Source organism: Polypterus senegalus, chromosome 5, assembly GCF_016835505.1.
Source record: "Polypterus senegalus isolate Bchr_013 chromosome 5, ASM1683550v1, whole genome shotgun sequence".
NCBI classification, from domain to species: Eukaryota; Metazoa; Chordata; class Cladistia; order Polypteriformes; family Polypteridae; genus Polypterus; species Polypterus senegalus.
In genome coordinates, this window is record NC_053158.1 from 70,891,205 (window position 1) to 70,914,887 (window position 23,683).

At 39.6% G+C, this 23,683-nt stretch overlaps 1 protein-coding gene across 1 annotated transcript in view; it reads right to left on the minus strand.

Moving 5' to 3' along the window:
• Positions 1 to 23,683, minus strand: part of rab12 (RAB12, member RAS oncogene family) — a 52,949-nt gene that overhangs the window by 22,105 nt on the left and 7,161 nt on the right. The window contains exon 2 of the mRNA XM_039754787.1: positions 7,301 to 7,361. Coding sequence (XP_039610721.1) covers positions 7,301 to 7,361 — 61 coding nt within the window. The remainder of the gene's footprint in view (positions 1 to 7,300; positions 7,362 to 23,683) is intronic.

A 23,683-nucleotide genomic window follows, 5' to 3' on the forward strand; every position in this document is an offset into this window, starting at 1 on the left:
ATCACTACCCATAGCTCTTGACCATAGGTGAGGGTAGAAACGTAGATCGACTGGTAAATCAAGAGCTTTGTCTTATGGCTCAGCACCTTTTTCACCACGACAGACCGATGCAGAGCCCGCATCACTGCAGACGCCGCACTGATCTGCCTGTCAATCTCACGCTCCATTCTTCCCTCACTCGTGAACAAGACCCTGAGATACTTGAACTCCTCTACTTGGGGCAGGATCTTGCTCCCAACCCTGAGAGGGCACTCCACCCTTTTCCGGCTGAGGACCATGGTCTCGGATTTGGAAGTGCTGATTCCCATCCCAGCTGCTTCACACTCAGCTGCAAACCGATTCAGAGAGAGCTGAAGATCACAGCCTGATGAAGCAAACAGGACAACATCATCTGCAAAAAGCAGTGACCCAAACCTGAGTCCACCCCCTCAACACCACGGCTTCGCCTAGAAATTCTGTCTGTAAAAGTTATGAACAGAATAGGTGACAAAGGGCAGCCCTGGCGGAGTCCAACTCTCACTGGAAACAGGTTCGACTTACTGCTGGCAATGCAGACCAAGCTCTGACACCAGTTGTATGGGGACCAAACAGCCCTAATCAGGGGGTCCGGTACCCCATACTCCCGGAGCACCCCCCACAGGATTCCCTGAGGGACACAGTCGAACACCTTTTCCAAGTCCACAAAACACATGTAGACTGGTTCTGTAGTTGGAACATACCCTCCACTCCCCCTTCTTAAAGAGAGGGACCACCACCCCGGTCTACCAATCCAGAGGCACTGTCCCCGATGTTCATGCGATGTTGATAAATATGTCTATGCAAGACGTGTCAACCAAGACAGTCCTACAACATCCAGAGCCTTGAGGAACTCCGGGCATATCTCATCCACCCCCAGGGTCCTGTCACCAAGGAGTTTTTTGACCACCTCAGTGACCTCAGTCCCAGAGATGGGGGAGCCCACCTCCGAGTCCCCAGGCTCTGCTTCCTCATTGGAAGGCATGTTAGTGGGATTGAGGAGGTCTTCGAAGTAGTCCCTCCACCAACCCACAACGTCCTGAGTCGAGGTCAGCAGAGCACCATCCCCACCATATACAGTATTGACATTGCACGGTTTCCCCCTCCTGAGACGCTGGACCAGAATCTCCTCGAAGCCGTCAGAAAGTCGTTCTCCATGGCCTCCCCAAACTCCTCCCATGCCCGAGTTTTTGACTCAGCAACCACCAAAGCCGCATTCCGCTTGGCCTGTCGGTACCTATTATTTGCCTCTAGAGTCCCAGAGGACAAAAGGGTCAGGTAGGACTCCTTCTTCAGCTTGATGGCATCCCTCACCGGCGGTGTCCACCAACGGGTTCGGGGATTGCCGCCACGACAGGCACCAACCACCTTATGGTCACAGCTCCGGTCAGCCGCCTCAGCTATAGAGGCATGGAACATGGCCCATTCGGACTCAATGTCCCCCACCTCTCTCGGTACGTGGTCGAAGTTCTGCCGGAGGTGGGAGTTGAAGCTACTTCTGACAGGGGACTCTGCCAGACGTTTCCAGCAGACCCTCACAACACGTTTGGGCCTACTGAGCCTGACTGGCATCCTCCCCCACCATCGAAGCCAACTCACCACCAGGTGGTGATCAGTTGACAGCTCTGCCCCTGTCTTCACCCGAGTGTCCAAGACATGTGGCCGCAAGTCCAACGACACGACCACAAAGTCGATCATCGAACTGAGGCCTAGGGTGTCCTGGTGCCAAGTGCACATATGAACACCCCTATGCTTGAACATGGTGTTCGTTATGGACAATCCGTGACGAGCACAGAAGTCCAATAACAAAATACCACTCGGGTTCAGATCAGGGGGGCCATTCCTCCCAATCACGCCCTTCCAGGTCTCACTGTCATTGCCCACATGAGCATTGAAGTCTCCCAGCAGTACGAGGGAACCTCCTCAAACCGCCACCTTATCGTGGTGGAGGGGTTTGCATGTCCCAACGATCCTAGGAGCTCTGTTGTCCGGAGCTTTATGCCCCTGGTAGTGCCACCCAAGGCAAACTGGTCCTAGGTGAGGGATGAGACAAAGAGCGGTTCTATGATGAATAAAAAATTTGGACAGTGTTTTCTCTCACCCGGACTCAGGTCACCAGGGCCCCCCTCTGGAGCCACGCCTGGAGGTGGGGCTCGATGGTGAGCGCCTGGTGGCCAGGCCTGCACCCATGGGGCTCAACAACCACACCAGGCACAGCCTGAAGAGGCAACATGGGTCCCCCTTCCCATGGGCTCACCACCTATGGTAGGGGCCAAGGAGATCGGGTGAAGTGTGAGTTGGGTGGTGGCTGAAGGCGGGGACCTTGGTGGTCCGATCCTCGGCTACAGAAGCTGGCTCTTGGGACGTGGAATGTCACCCCTCTGAAGGGGAAGGAGCCTGAGCTACTGCGTGAGGTCGAGAGGTTCCGGCTACATATAGTCGGGCTCACCTCGACGAACAGCTTGGACTCTGGAACCAATCTCCTTGAGAAAGGCTGGACTCTACAACTCCAGGGTTGCTGCCGGTGAGTGGCACCAAGCGGGTGTGGGCATACTTATTGTCCCCGACTTGGAGCCTGTACATTGGGGTTTACCCCGGTGGACGAGATGGTAGCTTCCCTCCGCCTTCGGGTGGGGGGATGGGTTCTAACTGTTGTTTGTGCGTATGCGCCGAACAGCAGTTTGGAGTACCCACCCTTTTTGGAGTGCCTGGAGGGGGTGCTAGAAGGCTTACCTGCTGTGGACTCCCTCGTACTGCTGGGAGACTTTTTAATAGTGCATTACATAATGTACATTTAAATTAGTAAAAAATGTCCCAAGTTGATTTAACACTGCTACAAATGACAACTTTATATTCACATCAGAGTCTAAAACATGGTTCTTGCCTCTTCCTATTCTGGACTTGCAGATATTATTACCAGCGACAAAAATATTTAATAATCTAACAAATAATACAAACTCATAATGAGTTCCTATGAAGTCAATAGACGGATTGGGAGAGCATGGGGGGGTCATGAGGTCGCCGGAAAGGGGTGTTTGGCACTCCCAATATCTATGCAAAAGGACAAAGGTCCAAGTCTTTAGAGTCCTGGTGCTTCCTGTCTTGCTATAAGGTTGTGAGACATGGACACTATCCAATGACCTGAGATGAAGACTGGACTCCTTTGGTACTGTGTCTCTCCGGAAAATCCTTGGGTATCGTTGGTTTGACTGTGTGTCTAATGAGCTGTTGCTCATGGAATCCTGAATGAGGCACATTAACTGCATTGTGAGGGAGTGTCAGTTACGGCACTACGGCCAAGTGGCGCGTTTCCTCGAGGGTGATCCGGCTCATAAGATCCTCATTGTTTGGGACCCGAGTGGCTGGACCAGGCCAAGGGGTCACCCATGTAACACCTGGCTGCGACAGATAGAGGGTGGGACTGGACCGCGCGTCTGCCTAGGGGGTTGCCAACCGGGATCCTGAGTTGTTTTGTCATGTAGTGGGTGCGGCAACTCACTGTACCAGTGCATGCTCCCCAACTTGACTTGACAAATAATGACTCCCAATTCATCTACTAATTTATTGTTGAATTCACCTAATCCATCACAGTCTAACCCAGAAGCATCAAAGCATCAGACACTTGGTAGAAATCAAACCCAAAAATAAAGTTAGTTATCAAAAAAGAAAAAAAAAAAATATTCATGAAATTGACAAAAAAGGAAAACACAGTAATACAAACACATTTGCATGTGTAAAAAAGGAAAACTCACTTTGATTTTCACATTTTACAGAGCGCAGCATTTCCCGTTATGCTGTCTTTAAACCACTTACACTTGGCAGACATAAATTTTGTTAGTTTGATGGCAGACTTAAACTGCCTTCACTGAGGCTGTTGTATGATCCAACAGCTTGATCCTAGATTGGACATTGCAGATTTCCTCTTTATATTATGGTTATTTGTTGAAATATTTAAGTCACTGAGGTTTGTTTCACTGTGTCTGATAAATCAAATGATACTTCAAATACACACTGTATGTGCTTTTAATGAATTTTTAACTTTTTTTTTGTAGTGATATTTTATAAAGTAATCTAGTGATTTAATATAGTGTTGTAAAAATCTTGGCCATCACGTGACATTTTGTCTGGGTCTGTCAGTGCACAGGTTATTTTTCACCATCACCCTGTCACTCAGTTCTCTAAGGCAGTTGTCCAAGCAGTTGCAAGAACTTTTTCTTCTAGACTGTAAGGTACTGAATGAGAGGTTATATTATAATTAGCACAGTAACTTCATGTTTGCATTTCAAACTAGAATTAAGAGCTGAACCTCTTGATTATCTGATCAATGTGAAAGTTATGAAACACTAAGTTATAAATTTTATACTGAGAAATCCAATGCATATGCAGCAGTTCATTTTGTCCGCAAGAACAAAAATATACTGTACGCACTTGGATTGAAACTTCTGGAGATTTTAATGTGCCACAACTATAGAACAAATATACTGTAACCAAAAAAAGTAAATCTGAATATCTCCTACTCTGCAATATGTGTGGTATTATTTTCATAGCCAATGATCCACCTCACTAATTTTCTCAATCACGCTTTGATAACTGTAAGATATGATGGTTACATCACAGCACTCTCAAAATGTTCACAGATCATGTATTTTTACTTCTGATCTTTGATGGTGATTAAATAGAATCATTAATATCAGCAGTCCGTTAATAAAATTTTGGCATGAAGGTTCTGTAGAACTTTCACACTTTATTAAGTTAAACTGTACATGTTTTTCTACAAAATCTATGATATTCACAATGATTCAAGCTCTGTAATAAACAATATAAAACAAATTTCATTATGACAATGAACAATCGCCTACTGTTTGTAGAAGAGTTTGATAATATAATTAATAAAGCTACAATACAAGATCCAAATCCAAACAAAAAAAAAAAAAAAAAACGATTTACAGTAACTAAAATTAATGAGTCTGGAGTTTTGGAAGAAAGTATCAATGGGTTATAGGTTTAATACAGTCTTAGCTTGAAAAATGTCAGTTCACCAGAATCCAGAAAAGTTTTGCTATTTCTCCGTACTTTACATTATCTCACTACATGAGAGGGAAATTGTATTATTTATTATTTTATTTTATATTATCAGAGTATGCTTAAAAAAAAAAAAAAGACATTTGACTTCAGTGCCCCATGGGTATTGTGCCTATTCAAGAGACCCAATAACAGTAAAATGTTAACAGTTCATCTTCACACCAGTTTTCAACTATTTAAATACACCAGCAAAGAAGCATATAATGTACTAGCTGTGTTAAATATGGGCCTCAGTTACAGTGTCTTTGGTTAATCAGATGCATCAGAAGTACTATGTAACTAAGTCAGTATGGTTCTGTATACAATATTTATTGCTTTTTACCAGGGCCTAATACAGTACTGTATTATTTGTTTACTGGGGCTTCTTACTCATGAACATGACACACACGGCTACTCCTGATGGTCACTGCAAAACATAATGTTACAGAAAACTCTCTCTTGAATTGAAACAAGAAATCAGTAAGGATAATGGGAAATTTGGGAGTTTTTATATTTATTTATTATGTTTATGTCTTTCTCCCAAGCATTACTTTTTGTGTTTTTCTTCAGTTGCATGTTCAAGCTTCTATTTTGTTTCCCCATCCATAGCCAGACAATCTTGTAACACTAAATCACGTTGTACTTTTAACTTATTACAAAAGGCAATGTCATTTACAGGCTGCAAATTTAGTTGGTACAGTAAAGGCTGGGGAGATGTGTACTTCAAGCAAAGGTTTTTTGCAACCCGTCTTGAACTTTATTGCTACGCACATCTTACTTGAGCTTTGTTGAACCTTCCTCCCCACTTCATAGCTCACGCCACATATCATTCCATCCAGTGGTTAAAGTTAAAACCATACAGAAGGACTCCGTATTGTCAACATCTTGTTCCCTCTCAAAATGTGTTTTAAATTTTACAAGACATGTTGTCTAGTGGCATCCTTTGGAGATCAGAACATGTTTATTTTAGTAATTGTACTTTCATCAAGTTCGACCGATCCTTTGATGATTTGATGGCATTACAGGCCAGCTCACGCCACTTCGCCCGGTCCCTTGCCAGGCTTTTGAGATGCACTAGTCATTTCTTGTTATAGTTCTTTCAGCAGAAGCCAAACGGGACCTGCTTTATTGTTAGGCGAACTCCCCATCAAGGTCTTTTGCATCCAGATTCAGGCTCCAAGAAGAGACAGGAATTAGGAATTCTAGATGGTGCCATTGCTCAATTGGACTGGACCATGATGTTGTTATTACATGAAATCGGAGAGCCCTCAAAGCCTTAATTCCCTCTCTTTTTTCCAATGCAGAGCATTTACATTTTTCCACTCCTTTCATCTTATTGCTAGTACAACTGTTCTGCCAGCAGCCTTCATTTGCACACATGGCAAGCCTCATAACTGTGCCCCATAAAGCACTTCTCAGCACTATGCATTAGAATTGCCCCCTTGCTACAACATTATCGACAAATATAGACAGATAACAAAAAAACATGTATTGAGTAATTTTCTTTTTTCTATACTGCTTCCAAATTTCAATTAAATCTGCCAAGCCATTTGTTAGATTTTGGGGTATTTAGTTCTTCTACTGTGGAAGGAGGTTTAGCCCTAAATATTGATATATTGAAATGCTCTTTCTCAGTGGATACCTACTCACCTAAATGCACAGTTCTACCAAATTTCAGCTTTTTAACAGGTGATACTCTTTTTTGTCAATGAGTGTGTGAGGGAATCAGTCAATGTTGCATTACATATATACAGGTTTGAAAAGGTAACTATCACATATACTATTTAGCCAGTGTTTAAACGAGGCGGTTAATTTTATTTTTATGATTATTTCTTACATTAGTTTGGGCACCACTGTCCTTCAGGCTGTTCAATATTTGCATATAAATCTAAGTTGTTTTAAGATTACATAGCTTTTAATAGTGTTGAGAGTATTTCATTAAATTTTAATTATTTAATGGAAATTGCTAATTATAATTGATGACATTAAGATGAAAGGTAGATGGTTGTTGAATGAATAAACATACAAGTTAGAGGATTAATAAAAGAACTTTTAACTGGAAGATCTTAAGTAAGTTAATCTGTTTTCTCCCTTTACAGTAATCATGCAACTGTTAGTAGTTAGCTTTACAGCAAAACCAGCCAAGCTTTTAGTTACATAGCATGTACACCATGAAATCATACATTTTATTAATCAGATTGCTAAGCAACTATGTCCTACTTACCAAATTTGTAATCTGATTTTCTTTCCTCTTAGCTCTACTGTTTTGATTTTAAAATCAACTCCTAAAAATGAAACATGAAGAAAACAAAAACAGCAGAGGAATAAGAAGTAATAAAAGGGGAAATGAAAAATCTGTAAGAACTAGCAGAAATTAAAAGTCATCAATTAAAAAAAATCACAAATAAAACAAAAACACCTTCACCTGAGAATCAGCAAAGCAGATCAGCTAATCATAATTCATGATGATCACAGTTATAACAGGCAAAAAACCTTTTTAACATTAAAAAAAGATTAAAGAAGCCATAACTGCTAAACTGCAGGTTAAGCAGTACCTTCATTACAATAATCTAATTATAATTTACAAGAACAAAAAATAAAATACTATCATAATCCTCACTTGGCATTTTCTTTGTTTTGTGTTGAAAAAAAAAAACATAATAATTGGAGTAACTTTACCTTTTTAGCACTTAGGGTTAACTATGTTATACTTGCCGCTCATCACTATTAAGCAGTTTATTTACTTCTAGGAGCAGAAAAAAATCATTTACTTAATTTCAATCAATGCAAATATTTTAGACAAGCTATTCCCAAGTGTTCAGATTACTTCACATATTTTACCCTTGGAGAACTGCTTGTATGATGATAACTAGGCTTTTGGTGGGATTAATAATCCCATGAGACATCCCACAAAGATCAAAGTCATGTCACTGTTTAATAATGTCTTGTATTGCACATTCACTGTAACACTACTGTGTTCTCTATTAATTACAAAAAAATATTGCCATGGTACTCACTACCTTTTGAGTCCAACAATGTAGCATCTCAAAAATACATAATGGCAGTATAGCACATCTCTACCATGTCACCCTTACATTATCCCCAGGGCCTATGTCTCTGTGGTTACTTTGTTTTTGTTTTTTGTTAATGCTACTTATAGCATTATGTTTTCATGCTGCACTGAAATGCTACTCCATTAAGCAGGAGGCAGATTTCTATACACACATACAATACATACAGTATCTACCAAACAATACAAAGATGTCCGAGATTCTCTCCCTGAAAAAGCGCATACACCTGACGAGTCTCAATAAGGGCAAAATATGTGTCATGTACTCTTTGCATTATTTGACGGGTATGGTATCACATATCTATGAACTGCTTCTCACAACCAAGAGGACATGGCTAAGTGGCTGACCAACTACAAGCATTACGTGGTAGGTAACCACGTAATTAATCAGATTGTGATTCAGAACTAAGAATGTTTTATATATATATATATATATATATTTATATTAAAGCTGTGCCACATCACAGAGACTGGAATACTTATTTATCTATAATTACTTGTATATTTATTCATCTCTCTCTCTCTCTCTCTCTCTCTCTCTCTCTCTCTCTCTCTGTCTCTCTCTCTCTCTCTCTCTCTCTCTCTCTCTCTCTCTCTATATATATATATATATATATATGTGTGTGTGTGTGTGTGTGTGTGTGTGTGTGTGTGTATTGCCACTGTTTTAGCTTGCTATGTCTTATAAACATAAGGGGGATTAAAAATGATTGCAAGATGGATCATTGGGTAAATAATACTTCATACACAGCCCCAGTAAATGGCTGGAGTTTTTGCATTGCACTAAATGTAACTAAAATTCCTAAAGATGTCTGTACAGTATGCCATTATTTTTTTTTAAATCTATTTACTCTGTTTAGGGTCACAGGGTCACGATGCAGCACTGGCTGCAAGGAAGATACTACCAGGATTCTACTCTGCTCACTCACATTTAGCTGTTAATTGTTAATTTACCTACGCTGAAGTAAACCTGACAAATAGAACAAGGAAATTATTCATTGCCAGCACTTGCTGCAGTTCTACTTTTCAAAATATCTATATGGGCCAAACACTTGTGTTGGTAAGCCTATAATATACAAGGAAAAAAACTACTCTAAAGATACAGTACCTAATGTTTAATGTCAGTGCTGATTGCCAGATATGTGCAGCAGATGGGACTTTTAAAATAGCTTACTTTAAACTAGTAAAGACAAAATTAGTTCAGAAGTCTGCAAGCCTGGGGAAAAAAAAACTGTAATGGAATCTGGCTGTACTGGTCCTAATACGGTGGAATATTCTGCCTGATGGCAGGAGGACAAACAGTGTGTGTAACGGGTGAGAGACATCTTTCATTATGGCGGAGGCTCTACGCAGAAATAATGTTGCAAAATGTCCAGGATGAAGAAGTAGGAAACCACTATGATCCTCTTAGCTGTCCTCACTGCAGGATCTAGTGCTCAGGGTCTTTGCTGTTCCCAAACCACACAGTGATGCAGTTTGTCAGGATGCTCTCCATGGTAGTAAGAAAGGAGTGTGGCAAAACTGATTTGCTTCCATCACTGCAGAAAATAAAGACACTGTTGCGCCTTCTTGGCAACAGAGTTAGCGTTGTTTGTCCAGAGGAGGTCATCAGAGATACGTGCACCAAGAAACTTGTTCGACTGACTCTGTCCATGGTGGAGCCAATGATGAGTAGTGGGGAATTGTTGGTCAATGTTTTCCTGAAATCAGCAAACATCTATTTTGTCTTATCAACATTTAGAGAGAGATTATTTACACTGCACTGCACCACCTCACCAGGGGCCTCATGTATAAACGGTGAGTACGCACAAAAATGTTGTGTAAGCCCATTTCCACACTCAAATCGCAATGTGTAAAACCTAAACTTGGTGTAAAGCCACGCACATTTCCACAGTAGCTCATACCCTGGCGTACACAAGTTCTGTGCTCGGTTTTGCAGACTGGCGGCACCCAGCGTCAAAGCAGTGCTACTGTTCCTGTGTGATTACCCTTTCTTTTTTAGATCCATATCCCTGACGCGGCTTTATAAATACACTGAAATTAACTGCATATCGTCTATTAGTTTAATTCATCTGATTGTAATTAACCTGTAACAATATAATGGTCCACAGAATGGTCAAACTATTCTAAATACAATAGCTGCTTTAGCATTGTTACTCTTACTGCACCTTCTTCTTCTTCTTTCAGCTGCTCCCGTTAGGGGTTGCCACAGCAGATCATCTTTTTCTATATTACTCTTACTGCACCACTCAGAGTATTTATATCACTGTATCTGACTGGGGAATCACAGCTGTACAGCAGCTGACTGGAAAGACAATTATTGGTATACAACATCTAGCACACTCTCCCTCAGCCATGCTGTCTATTGAACTGCTGCCATACGGCAAACGCTTTAGAGTCTTTCCTGTACGGACTCGCAGTTCAGAAACAGTTTCATCCCAACAACTATAAACACACTTAATCAGTCCATCAAGTGCTCCTTGTAGAACTGTTTGTACTTATAAGTACAATTACCTCACTGAAAACTTGCGATACAGTTATAATATTGTACAACCTGAGCCACTTTATAAAGTGCGTATTTACATATGATGACAATATCATTTTTAAGATGAAATACAGCAAAATATGTTTATTATATTATACAGATAAAACTTTAACTTAATTTAAATAACCTATACTGTTAATAAATAAATGGACACGGTGTTGCAGTGCTAGCAAGGAGCTGGCAGGAGCTGATTGTTCCCGCCTCGCGCTGTATTATTTCTGGCAGATTGCTGGGGTCCTTACCTGGACGGGATGCCTGGAAGGACCGGAAGGGGGCATGTATAGCTTCCGGGCCACGAGAGGGCAACCATCCTGGATTAACAGAGGACCACGGGAGAAGAGCCTCGTGGAACCCAGAAATAGTTACTTCCGCCACACCCGGCAAGATGGCAGACGAATCTGCCAGGGATGCCCGGAGTGCTTCCGGTGCACAGGGCAGCACTTCAGGAAGTGCTGCCGGAAGGACGTCATCAGCCACCTGGAGCACATCCGGGCAGGAATAAAAGGGGCCGCCTTCCTACCGTCTGGGAGCTAGAATCAGGAGTGGGAGCAGGATGAAGCTCCCATAAGGAGAGGAAAGGCGGCCACGGACATTGAAGAAGCCCGGATTAGAGGTGATTGGTGCTTGGGCACTGTGTACTGTGTGGAACTGTGTTTATTTGATGAAAAATAAACATGTGAATTTTATAAAGATGCGGTTTCCGACTGGTGGTGTCCGGGCAAGTCTCACATCTTCTAAACATGTACTACGAAGATGTTCCTTAAAAGTTTTGAAGAATCTGCGTTCTAAGCTTACAGATGGCTTAATGTCTATTAGAGAGCTGATTGTGTGGCGATTGGGTATTTGGAGAAAGAAAAGGAAGGACAGGAAATGGAGGTTAGTACGTTTGAAAGACAGTACTGCTGCAATAAATTATTTCATCGAAGGTCGTGCACGACAAAGCAAGCATCTTGCGTGAGGCAGGAACAATCACTGCACCACTGTGTTCCCATGTTTAATAACATGCCTTAACTCCTATCATCATGAAAATTATATCATGTATACATCTTAGTATTTTAATTATTCATAGAGCAGTAATATTACGAATGTAATGGATTCTGTGTCCTGTCAGAGGAAGAGAAAGCCCAGAAGCATGTAGTGATTCACACACATAGAACACATAGAAGATCAAATACAAAAAGAAAGCATTTAACGTGCTACTTTAGTTATGATGGGATTTAAGAAACTAGTAAATTAAATGATTTTAAGATGAAGTTTATAATGTTCTACTTTAAAGACAAAATAAACTACGTGATTAAAGAGGAAATTTCGAGATTAAAGATGACATTTCGTGCTTTTTTCCCCACTGTGTGTCAATTTTTTTTTCTCTGTACCCTAATAAGCTTTCATATAACACTCGACTTTAATATCTGACAACTTCTTTTTTATTTTGGGCACTGTGCGACTTTGTGAACTTCAGCTTTCCAGTTTCTCCGACACTCTATGTCACTTGATCAACTTCCTTTTGTTGTTTATACCACTTTTTAAACCAACAAATAGTACATTTTTCCTTGCCTCCACTTGGTATTCACTGAAATTTCTCTATTTTCTCCCGTGCTTTTACCATTGTCTTTTCACAGAAGGCTGAGCTTAAGGGCTATTTATATTGATTTGCATATTCAAAGAGGCGTAATTCTGGGAGGAGATGGGGCAAGCCAGCAGGCGCGTGCACGTCCGTTACTTTTCATGCTGACTGGGATTTATGTACTGGAAGAATGTGAAAGTTAGCGAACGCACAGATTTATGCATCTGGATTTTTTTGTGCGTGGTTCAGATAGTAAGCAAGCTTAAATCTATCTCAGCAGCACAGGATGCAACAACTCTGGAAAGTGCACTGGTCCAGCGCAGGGGACACACATGCACACACTTGCAATGGTTTCAGTTTAGATTCAACAATTAATTTATCTGCTTGTCTTTGGGAAAGTGGGAAGAAACTGGAGCACCTGGAAGAAAACCTACACAGACATAAGAAAATGAGTCTCAAACAGACTACTGAAAATAACATAATTTGGAAAATTAGGACATTGATAGTTTCTGATATTTTACATTTTTATTTTGACTTGTCCACTGAATGATACTTATGTATACATATGTGTTGTTAACAAGCTAACGTTTCCATATTTCCTGCCTTTGCAAACATAAACCTTACAACAGCAAATGTCATAAACCTTGCAGAGACTTGATGAAAACACTGTTGTTACAAAATAAGTTTAGAAAAGTTTTGGTAAATAGCGTGCAAAAAATTTAAATACCCTGAATAATCTTGGCATTTGCTAAATATTGTGGGAATGATATAATGATGTTCATATTTTAATTGCTAGTACTGATTTTAGGCACTATTTTTCAGTTACTGAAAAGAAAAATGTAATAATTAACACTGAAATACCCCATCAAGCATATAAACCAAGCAGTCTACAGTTGCATGAAGGAAACCACAACAGTCAAAAACTCTGCATGAACCTTGCTGCTTCCTATAAAACAATGCAGTATGGAGTTACAGATTTGCTTATGCATGCCATTTGAAGCAAAGGTTTGTAAAGAAGGTATCTTGTCTCCTCTCTTATTGATAACTTATAATGTCTTTCACCTTTTGCCTTGGAACATCTGGAGGTTTCATGGGAGGAAATGGAATAAAGCTGCTCAGTACGGGATGGCCTGGTCTGTCAAGCTTGTTGTGTTGGTATCATGAACATCACCAGAAAAACAGGGTACTGCAACTATGATGGTGACAAACCCCTGATTCCAAACTGAAACTAACAAATTCCAAAGTCATATTCAAAATGTTTGATCTGAATTGAACTGCCAAAGGTCTGAGGAAAGTAATACTAATCTTGGTGTGACATCTAGATGAGTAAGTGAAGAATAGTGGGAAAGTTTTCACTACAATTGGTTACTCTGAGAAGGAAAAAAAAAACATACTTCTTACGGAAATGATTGGTATCACAGTTGATATATAGGAGAGATGTATGCTATACATCTGATTTATTTACTTGTCTATTTAAAACAGAATTACTAGCAGGCTTTATATGAGTAAAGTGAGGTATTTGGAACTTGATTCTAAAACACCCCAAACCTCAGCTTCCACTTTAATCTAAAGCAAATGTACCGGTTTTTATTTTTTCACACATCCATTTCAGTCATTTTTCCTAATCATGCACTCAACATCTAAGCCTTTTTTCCTTAAAAAGTTATAAATAGCTGTTATCTATATACAGAGTTACAGGCTACAAAGCAGAAACCACTTTTGAGGGGGACTGCAATTACTCACTATAGACTAAACAAGTTTTACTACATGCACCTCTTTGGGCTGTAAAAGAAAAAAATATACTATCCAGAACATCCATACAAGCATAGGAAGAACATGCAAACTACAGAGAGACACAGGGCCATCCATACTCACTTCAAAACTGAATCTGCGTCACAGGCTACAGCAGTAGCAGCAACTATTCTGAAAGCTATACTGTAAACACATGATATGGATCAACAACTTCCTTTTAGTTAGACTGTACAGATTCATATTATACATTTGATGTGTTTCAGATTGTAGTGGAAGCACTTTACCACACTACACCCCAGCATGCTCTCATTGCTTCCTTATTTTACACGTTGAAAGTTTTATATTCAAATAGCAACCACATTTCTGATGACTAGACACAGTAAAATCACAGGGTAATAATTGTAAAAACAGATGCCATTTTAAGGAAAGATTGATACAACTTAAATTTTGCAATTCTAACACAAAAGTTGCTCCTTTCTACATGTCAACAGATTACTATTTCCTATTTTCATTTTTAGAGTTTGCTTAAACGACACAAGGTTTGTACTAACTCAAGTCGCTATACACAGGGTTTTCTTCTTTCATTGTTATTTTTCATATATTACTTTTATATTTGGACTGTATTTAGTTGACATTATATAGAATTGCTTCCCTGCATTTAACCATGCACTCTCAATTCATGAACTAGACTAGTCTCAACTAAATAACACCAGAAGATGTCTGCCTGCCTGTCAAGTTGTAACCTGTTTCTGGAAAAGAAACAGAGAGACTGTCCTCTGTTTATAACTACTGGCCTCCTACACTCCAATCTGTTTACCCTGATTTGTAGACCACAATATGCATTTAGTGTTTTTTAATCATCTTGCTTTTTGACCTGGAGTCACCATCTTTTGATTACAGTTACTCCTATGAGTTTCTGGATTAGTATACTGTTATGCTTGACAGCAGAAATGATCAGTGGCGCAATCTTTTTTTCTTTTCATTAGTTCTGGGAATTTTGGAACTTATTAACCCTGTACTCTCATAGCTTTGAATATATGGGTTTTAATGGCTACAAGAGAATTAAAAACACTCAAATAAAAGAGAATTTGATTCATAAATTAAGTTGTAGATCACCCAAGGCACTAAACATGAATTTACAAATATATTGCATGGTCTTGTAACATCTAAGAGAGGAAGGAAATTAATATAGTGTTTTTGAAACTAACTAAATGATCTAAAATAAGGCAAGCATTACAGTCATAGTCATGCTCCTCACTTTAGTGTATCTTGCTTGTGACATAACAGGCTTGCTTTAAATCCAATGACTCACCCCATAATCACAAAATACACAAAATAAAAGCACTGACAAGTCTCTTCAGCATTTTATTAAAATAATCCATGCTTCGAAAGGATTAAAATTGGTCAGCCATTGTTTGCATACCTGACTGAGAAGAATCAAATTTCAAATTTACATTTTAACAGGGTCAAAGGCATGCAGGTTAGGTGGATTGTTGATGCTAAACTGGTTCTAGTGTGTGTGTGTCACCATGCAAAAGACTACCACTGTTCAGGCATTGATCCTGCCTTGTGCCCTATGCTTGCTGGGATAGGCTCCTGGCCCCCACCAATAAGCTCAGGATTAAACAGGCTTGGAAAATGGTGTGGTATGGTATGAAGAAGCAAAGCAAAATTCCTGAAGTGGAGATTGACATGAATAACCAACATAGGCATAGTTAAAATGTGCAAAGCCCCAAATAAGTACTGACAAGGAAATAAGAAGTAGAAAACCTAACCACTGGCCCACTGTGCTGCCCCATATCCTAAATTATGTTGCATAAACACAATTTACTACAATTTACTGTGAAAAGGTAAACAGTGAACTGCCAGCAGTTTAAATTGAACTTTTTAAATGGAAACTTTTTAAACTGAAAAAAGGAACTATCAGAATATTACAAAGGGGCCTTCTTCAGGGAACAACTAATAGGTTACAACCTATAGATATGGTCTGCAGCAATTAAAGTAAAAAAAACTTGCTAAGTTGACAAAAACAATTTGCAAAGGGGTACAACTTCTGTTGATTACTTAAAACCCTCTGTCTGTCTTAAAAGCAGAGCTACAACAGACTGTGTTACTTCACCCACTAAAGTACTACTTGGACAATACTCCAGCGATAAAAGGCAGGAAAACAGCAATTAACAAATGAAATAAGATAGAACATTATTACCCATGAAAGTGTAGGCCTTTTATTTGGAGAAACTACAAAAAAAAAAAATCTAAATATCAGTGAGGATGGTGTCCTACACAATCCAAAGGCAATTAGAAACTGGAAGAAACCCTGATAGGAAGATACAGTATCTGGCAGACCCAAAGTCACAACCCAATCAAAAGACAAGTTTCTAAGGGTCACCAGCTTGTGTGATACTGTGGGTGCCTCACAGAACAACAGTGGTCTAAGAAAAGAAAGTCTCAGTTCCTACTGTGAAGATGAGACTTTGTCCAGTCTGCAGAAGTCCATAGCAGCTATTTCAATGCCCTATTTTGTCCTTTAAGGAATGGCTTTCTTACTGCCACTCACTCTGTCAAACCTGCAGCACAAGGTCTCCTTTTCACAGTAGAAACTGATGACTTGCCTTTACAGTAGGTCTGTCTGACCTACTTTTGAGACCCGTCTTCTACTGAAAACATGTGGCACATTATTAAGTACATCATAAAGCTGTTGAAGTTCTACATAAAGCAAGAATGTAGACAAAATTCTACTTTCAATATTAATAATTAGTGTCTTCATTTCTGAAAAAATTGGTTAATGTTATAAAAAGGAAAGGTTATGTAACACAGTGGTAAACACTCTCCTGTACCAACTTTTTTTGAATGTGTTGCAGGCATTACATTTAGAATGGGTGTTTATTTACAGTCATATGAAAAAGTTTGGGAACCCCTCTTAATTCTTGGGATTTTTGTTTATCATTGGCTGAACTTTCAAAGTAGCAACTTCCTTTTAATATATGACATGCCTTATGGAAACAGTAGTATTTCAGCAGTGACATTAAGTTTATTGGATTAACAGAAAATATGCAATATGCATTGTGGAATATGGCCGGCCAGTCAGCTGGGCCAACACCCCCAGGCCGCTAGGTGGAGCTCTCCCTGCAGCATGGAGGTGCCCTGAATACCAGCAGGGAATCATGGACAGTGGAGTTTTCCTTTATAGCCCTGCTGGATACCATGGGGGCCAACAGAGGACGCTGCAGGGAGGCCCAGAGACTCTTACGTGCCCTATATTCCGGAAGTACGTCTTAGTCACAGCGACATGAGGAATGACGTACTTCCAGGATGAAGAGGAGGACTTTTGCTCTGACCCGGAATTGATAGGAGGTCATGTGGACTGAAGGATCGGAAACACTTCCAGGTCAGGAAATATAAAAGGACTGTGGGAGATCCCAGTCGTTGACCTGAGCTGGGTGGCAGGGTAACAACGAGTCTGGGAATGGAGGATTGTGATTGATTATTGTTTATTGGTACTGTGGAGTGGAGGGTGCTTTGTGCACTGTATTGTACAAATAAAGTCAACTATATTGGACTTTTACCTGGTGTCTGACATATTTTCTGAGGGTTCAAGGGAGCAATAGCGCCACCTATCTGTCACAGCATCATAACAAAATTAGACAGGTACATAAATTTGGGCACCCCAACAGAGACATTACATCAATACTTAGTTGAGCCTCCTTTTTGCAAATATAACAGCCTCTAAACGCCTCCTATAGCCTTTGATGAGTGTCTGGATTCTGGATGGAGGTATTTTTGACCATTCTTCCATACAAAATCTCTCCAGTTCGGTCAAATTTGATGGCTGTCGAGCATTGACAGCCTGCTTTAAATGATCCCATAGATTTTCGATGATATTTAAGTCAGGGGACTGTGATGGCCATTCCAGAACATTGTACTTCTCCTTCTGCATGAATGCCTTTGTAGATTTCAAACTGTGTTTTGGGTCATTGTCTTGTTGGAATATCCAACCCCTGCGTAATTTCAACTTTGTGACTGATGCTTGAACATTATCCTGAAGACTTTGTTGATATTGGGTTGAACTCATCCAACATTCGATTTTAACAAGGGCCCCAGTCCCTGAACTAGCCACAGAGCCCCATAGCATGATGGAACCTCCACCAAATTTGACAGTAAGTAGCAGGTCTTTTTCTTGGAATGCGGTGTTCTTCTTCCGCTAAGCAAAGTGCTTTTTGTTATGACCAAATAACTTAATTTTTGTCTCATCAGTCCAAAGCACTTTGTTCCAAAATGAATCTGGCTTGTCTAAATGAGCATTTGCATACAACAAGAGACTCTGTTTGTAGTGTGAGTGCAGAAAGGACTTCTTTCTCATCACCCTGCCATACTGATGTTCTTTGTGCAAATTGTGCTGAATTGTAGAACGATGTACAGATACACCATCTGCAGCAAGATGTTCTTGCAGGTCTTTGGAGGTGATCTGTGGGTTGTCTGTAACCATTCTCACAATCCTGTGTATATGCCGCTCCTGTATTTTTCTTGGCCTGCCAGACCTGGGTTTAACAGCAACTGTGCCTGTGGCCTTCCATTTCCTGATTACATTCCTTACAGTTGAAACTGACAGTTTAAACCTCTGAGATAGCTTTTTGTAGCCTTCCCTTAATCCATGATACTGAACAATCTTTGTTTTCAGATCTTTTGAGAGTTGCTTTGAGGACTCCATGCTGTAACTCTTCAGAGGAGAGTCAAAGGGAAGCACAACTTGCAATTGACCACCTTAAATACCTTTTCTCATGATTGGACACACCTGTCTATGAAGTTCAGGGCTTAACGAGCTAATCCAACCAATTTCGTGTTGCAAGTAATCAGCATTGAGCAGTTACATGCATTCAAATCAGCAAAATTACAAGGGGACCCAAATGCCATTTTTCACATTTGATTTAATTTCATACAACTAAATACTGCTTCACTAAAAATCTTTGTTCGGAAAACACCCCAGTACTCAGATGTTCCTAGGAAATGAAAGACATACCATTGTTATATTTTTTGTTGAAAGTAGAGTAAATTATTATGCAGGCTAAGAGGGGTTCCCAAACATTTTCATATGACTGTACCAGAATAAATAAAATTGATTAGTTTATATTTTACATATCTTTTCTTTGTACTGTTTTCAATTAAATACAGGTAAAAGAGCATTTACAAATCACTACTTTCTGTTTTCCTTTGCATTTTACACTCTGTCCCACCAGTTTTGGAATGGGGGTATAGGTAGAAGTTAATTGCACATGGGAAGTAAATGTCTGATGCAGTTTTAACAGCTACGCTGCTGCTTCTGACTATTTAGCAAGGAAATGATACTTTCCAATGTTTGCATAATTTGTAAGATGCTTTGGTCAAAAACATCATGTAAATAAATGTACAAAGGGCAATGTTAAAGAATACTCAGATTCTTTGATAGTTACACCAAAATTACAAGTTTTTTGTACCTCTAGTCTCATTACTAGACTAAATTGTATAAATAAAACAATCCTTGAACTAAAAGGGCATGTCTTATTTCAAAGCACAAAACATGCTCAGTTTCAACACTTGCATGTTCACAAACAGAATTCAGCATAATTTTTTTTCAATTCAATAGAAGAAAAATATTCTCCAGAAAACTAGTGGAAAAAGGGAGGATTGTACTGAAGATTCCAAAAAGGCACGTTTTTCAAGAAAGGCAGCCAGTGGGTGCCTGAAACAAACTGTCCTTTCACAAGGTTAAATGACAGCTAATAAAAACTGGGACCACTTATGTACTAAACAGCAAACCAAGACAAAAGGAATTCCAGTAAATGTTCTCCTCTTGCTTCAAAACTTAGCTGATATCTTATGAGTGACAGTATTAATATTAAAAAAGCTAAAAAAAGAACAACTGATAAATAAGGAGAGTCAAAAATATATATATATATATATATATATATATATATATTTACTTCAGCCTAAAATTTGACCTTGAATGCTCAATGCATTACATGAGTATAACTGCAACAAATCCACAATACACACTGTGAAGTAGGAAATAAAAAAAACACAATGTTGTTAGTTCTAGTAACTTGCCAGCAGGTGACCAAACAGGCATAACCATTATGCTTTCATCCATCATAACAGACTGTGTAATGCCAGTCTATTATTATTTTGCAAAATAATTTCTTCAAATTCATACAGAACAGATAAAAAAATCCCATTTACTTTACTCACTAATAGCCTATAAATGTGTGGTTGAAAGCTTAGGATTTTTGCATTTTCCCAGAATTATTATCTGCCTGCGAGAAAACCTCTGATTATGAAATTTACAGAGATAGAAAATGAAACCCCAAATATGCCTAAAGCAAAGCCTCCAAGATGCATTGATAAAATCACACTCATGAAGCATCACTATTCATTTAGAAGCTGATGTCGTTATGTATCTCAAAGACACTTGCTTAGTCAAATTAAGCAAAAGTATACAAATGATAACCTATAAAAATTCAGAAAAAGCAAATCCAGGGATGAAAGGTATATGAAATTTAAATAAATGTAAAAAATCTTCTGAAACTGTTGCAGCAGTGACTTTTTTATACTTTATTAAACTTGGTCCTATGTCAAAAAGAGCCTGGCAAGTGAGTATAACTTTCTGCCAAAACATCAGTTAAGATCTGCATTGTTAACAAGATTACCGGACTAAATTTATTCATCACATTTTTTACCAGCTTGATTATTTTTAAAAAGCAGGTCACTTCCAATAAAAGTGATGTGAATGACTAGAACTTACTAATATTTCATCTGTCAAACAAGCCAATGCCTGCTCATCGGAAATTCATAGTTTTGCTGAAACAAAGTGGTGAAGAGAGGTTTAAACAACTAACTATACATAGTAAAACTCTTGTTAGCAAAGCAGATTTGTTCTGGGAGTTTAGTTTGTCACGAGAAACTTTAAGTCATCAGACTTGCAATGAACAGGGGTGTGGGATGTCATGGACTTAGATCAGGGGTGTCGAACTCCAGTCCTGGAGGGCCGCAATGGCTCCAGGTTTTCATTCTAACCCATTTCCTAATCAGTGACCAGTTTTTACTGCTAATTAACATATTTTCCCTTCATTTTGATAACCCTGTTTTTAAGAAGTCAGTCCTGGAAAATGATTTTCCTCCATTAAATGGCAGCCAAACAGAAACGAGACATGAAATGAGCCAACTAATGACCAGCTAAATTGAGGTGTCAAACTCCAACCAATTTCACTCCACCCAGTTTCTTAATGAGAAGCCAATTCTTGCTGGTAATTAAACCCGTCATTTAATTCCATAGCCCGTTGTTGCTCTCATTCTGCCACAGCAGACATTTCCAAAACTGTGGATGGTCTGTTTTTCTAAGAACACAGGCTAAATGTTTTAGTGACCTTAGCAGATTAACCTTACTGAGACCTGCACCATTCTTTATTTTCAGATACAGTGGAACCTCAGTTCACGACCATAATTCGTTCCAAACCTCTGGTCATAAAACGATTTGGTCGTGAACCGAATCAATTTCCCCCATAGGATTGTATGTAAATACAATTAATCCGTTCCAGACCGTACAAACTGCATGTAAATATATTTTTTTTAAAGAATAAGCACAAATATAGTTAATTACACCATAGAATGCACAGTGTAATAGTATACTAATGTAAAAACATTGAATAACATTGACACAAAACACCCAGGCTCTCTGCTCAGCTGCACGCGCAGGCTCGTTCTCTCTCAACAGCAGGCGCTCTCTCTCTCTCTCTCTCTCTCTCTCTCTCTCTCTCTCTCTCTCTCTCTCTCTCTCTCTCTCTCTCTCAGCAGCATGCACCTTCTCTCTCTCTCTCTCTCTCAGCAGCACGCGCTCTCGCTCCCTCTCTGTAACATTGCGGCAGTTTGCGCTATAGCCTTGCAAGCCAATCACTGTATAAACACCTTATTTTAATAAGTTTTAAGCATGGGGGAAAAAAATTAACATTTGAAAAAAGTGAAAAGTAACACCGCAACAATTCACGCTACGAACCGAAAAATGAACATTTGAAAAATCTGTAATACTAAAACTAACCATAAACCACCAAGAAAACTAACCTTACATGAGTCAAGTTCTGGCATGAAGTGAGGAGGAACTAGGTGGAAAGGACGTTACAGTTTTGAGGGAGAGTCTGGCTCCGTGATGGAGGGATGTTTTCCTTCAGGTGTTTTCTCTCTTGTGATTTCTTGGGTTTCTGGTGTTTTTAGCTGCTTAGCTGTGGGAGCGAAAGCCTCATGCAGCCATTCCAAAAACAAAGTCCTTGTGACCCAACCCTTCGTGTTTGCCCTCCACATTACTGGCAGTCTGGCTTTGTTTACATTGTGCTGCTTGAAAGCACGAGGGTTCTCAAATTGGTAAATGAGTAAACTGGTAAACAGTTTTTCCAACTCTTCCAGCACTTAAGGTCTCTGCCTGGTTAACGCTGTAACTCCTTTTGCAACATCAGCTGCTTTAATAGATTCTTTCTGCTTTAGAATAGTCAAAATCGTAGGTTTTGACTTCTTGTACTTGGCGGCAAGATCAGTAACACGAATGCCAGGCTCAATACTTTTCAATAATTTCTTTCTTTACTTCGATTTCAATTTTCTGCAAAACTTTCTTCTCACCACTCTTCACTTGCTTAGAAGCCATGGCTAACTACAAAAGCACACGAAATACTGTAGAGAACAAAGAGATCACAGATAAAACACACACGTCTGACTGAGAACAATGAACAGATAGCGGCTCAACATGTGCTTAAATACAGTAATCGGCGTGTACGAACCGGAAGGGAAATGAAATAGAGCATAAAGAGTTCACAGCGAAAGCATGCACGCATGTGCATGCATGTACGTCTGACCGAGACCAATGCAACACGTGTGGAAATCATCAGCGCGCACAAACCGAAAGGGAAACTGGCTTGTTTGTATACCGAGTGTGTGGTCGTGAACCGAGGCAAACATTTGGCGAACTTTTTGGTCGTAAACCAAGTTGTACGTATACTGAGACGTTCGTGAACCGAGGTTCCACTGTACTGTCGTTAGCTGATCACACAGTGGCTTGTTTTACATCTCATTATTGTTAGGCTGCTAATTAAGAGAAAAGAATCAAGTAAGAGGTTCAAGTCAATTTAATTAAAATTAAGGCAAAAGAAGTTAATTAGCAGCAAAAACTGGTCACTAATTAAGAAGATGGTTAGAATGAAAACCTGCAGCCAATGCAGACCTCCAGGACCGGAGTTCGACACCCATAACTTAGATAGTCTGCCTAATCCTTATTTGGCATCAATACAATGCTGCTGCTAAACCCTAACACTTCATAAAATAGCTTTTCATTCTACTGTACAGTGTAAATATCAACAAAAGACAATGACTACTCTATATAAGGAAGCTGTACATTGACAGTGCTTTATCATACTGGCACTTGAATTTGAACATGCACTATAGTGTGTTTTAATGCAGACTACATTATACAGGAGTTTCATTCTCAGATGACACATTAACTGCGGTATTGCTGTATAGGTTTACAAATTTGACCTATTTGTTAAAATATAAAAAATAAGAATAACTGTTACTTAATTGCTTCAGAGAAGAATTGTAAGATTATTTTCCCTGACTGGACATGCTTCACTTCCTATATAAAATGAAAACTACAGGTGCATCTCAA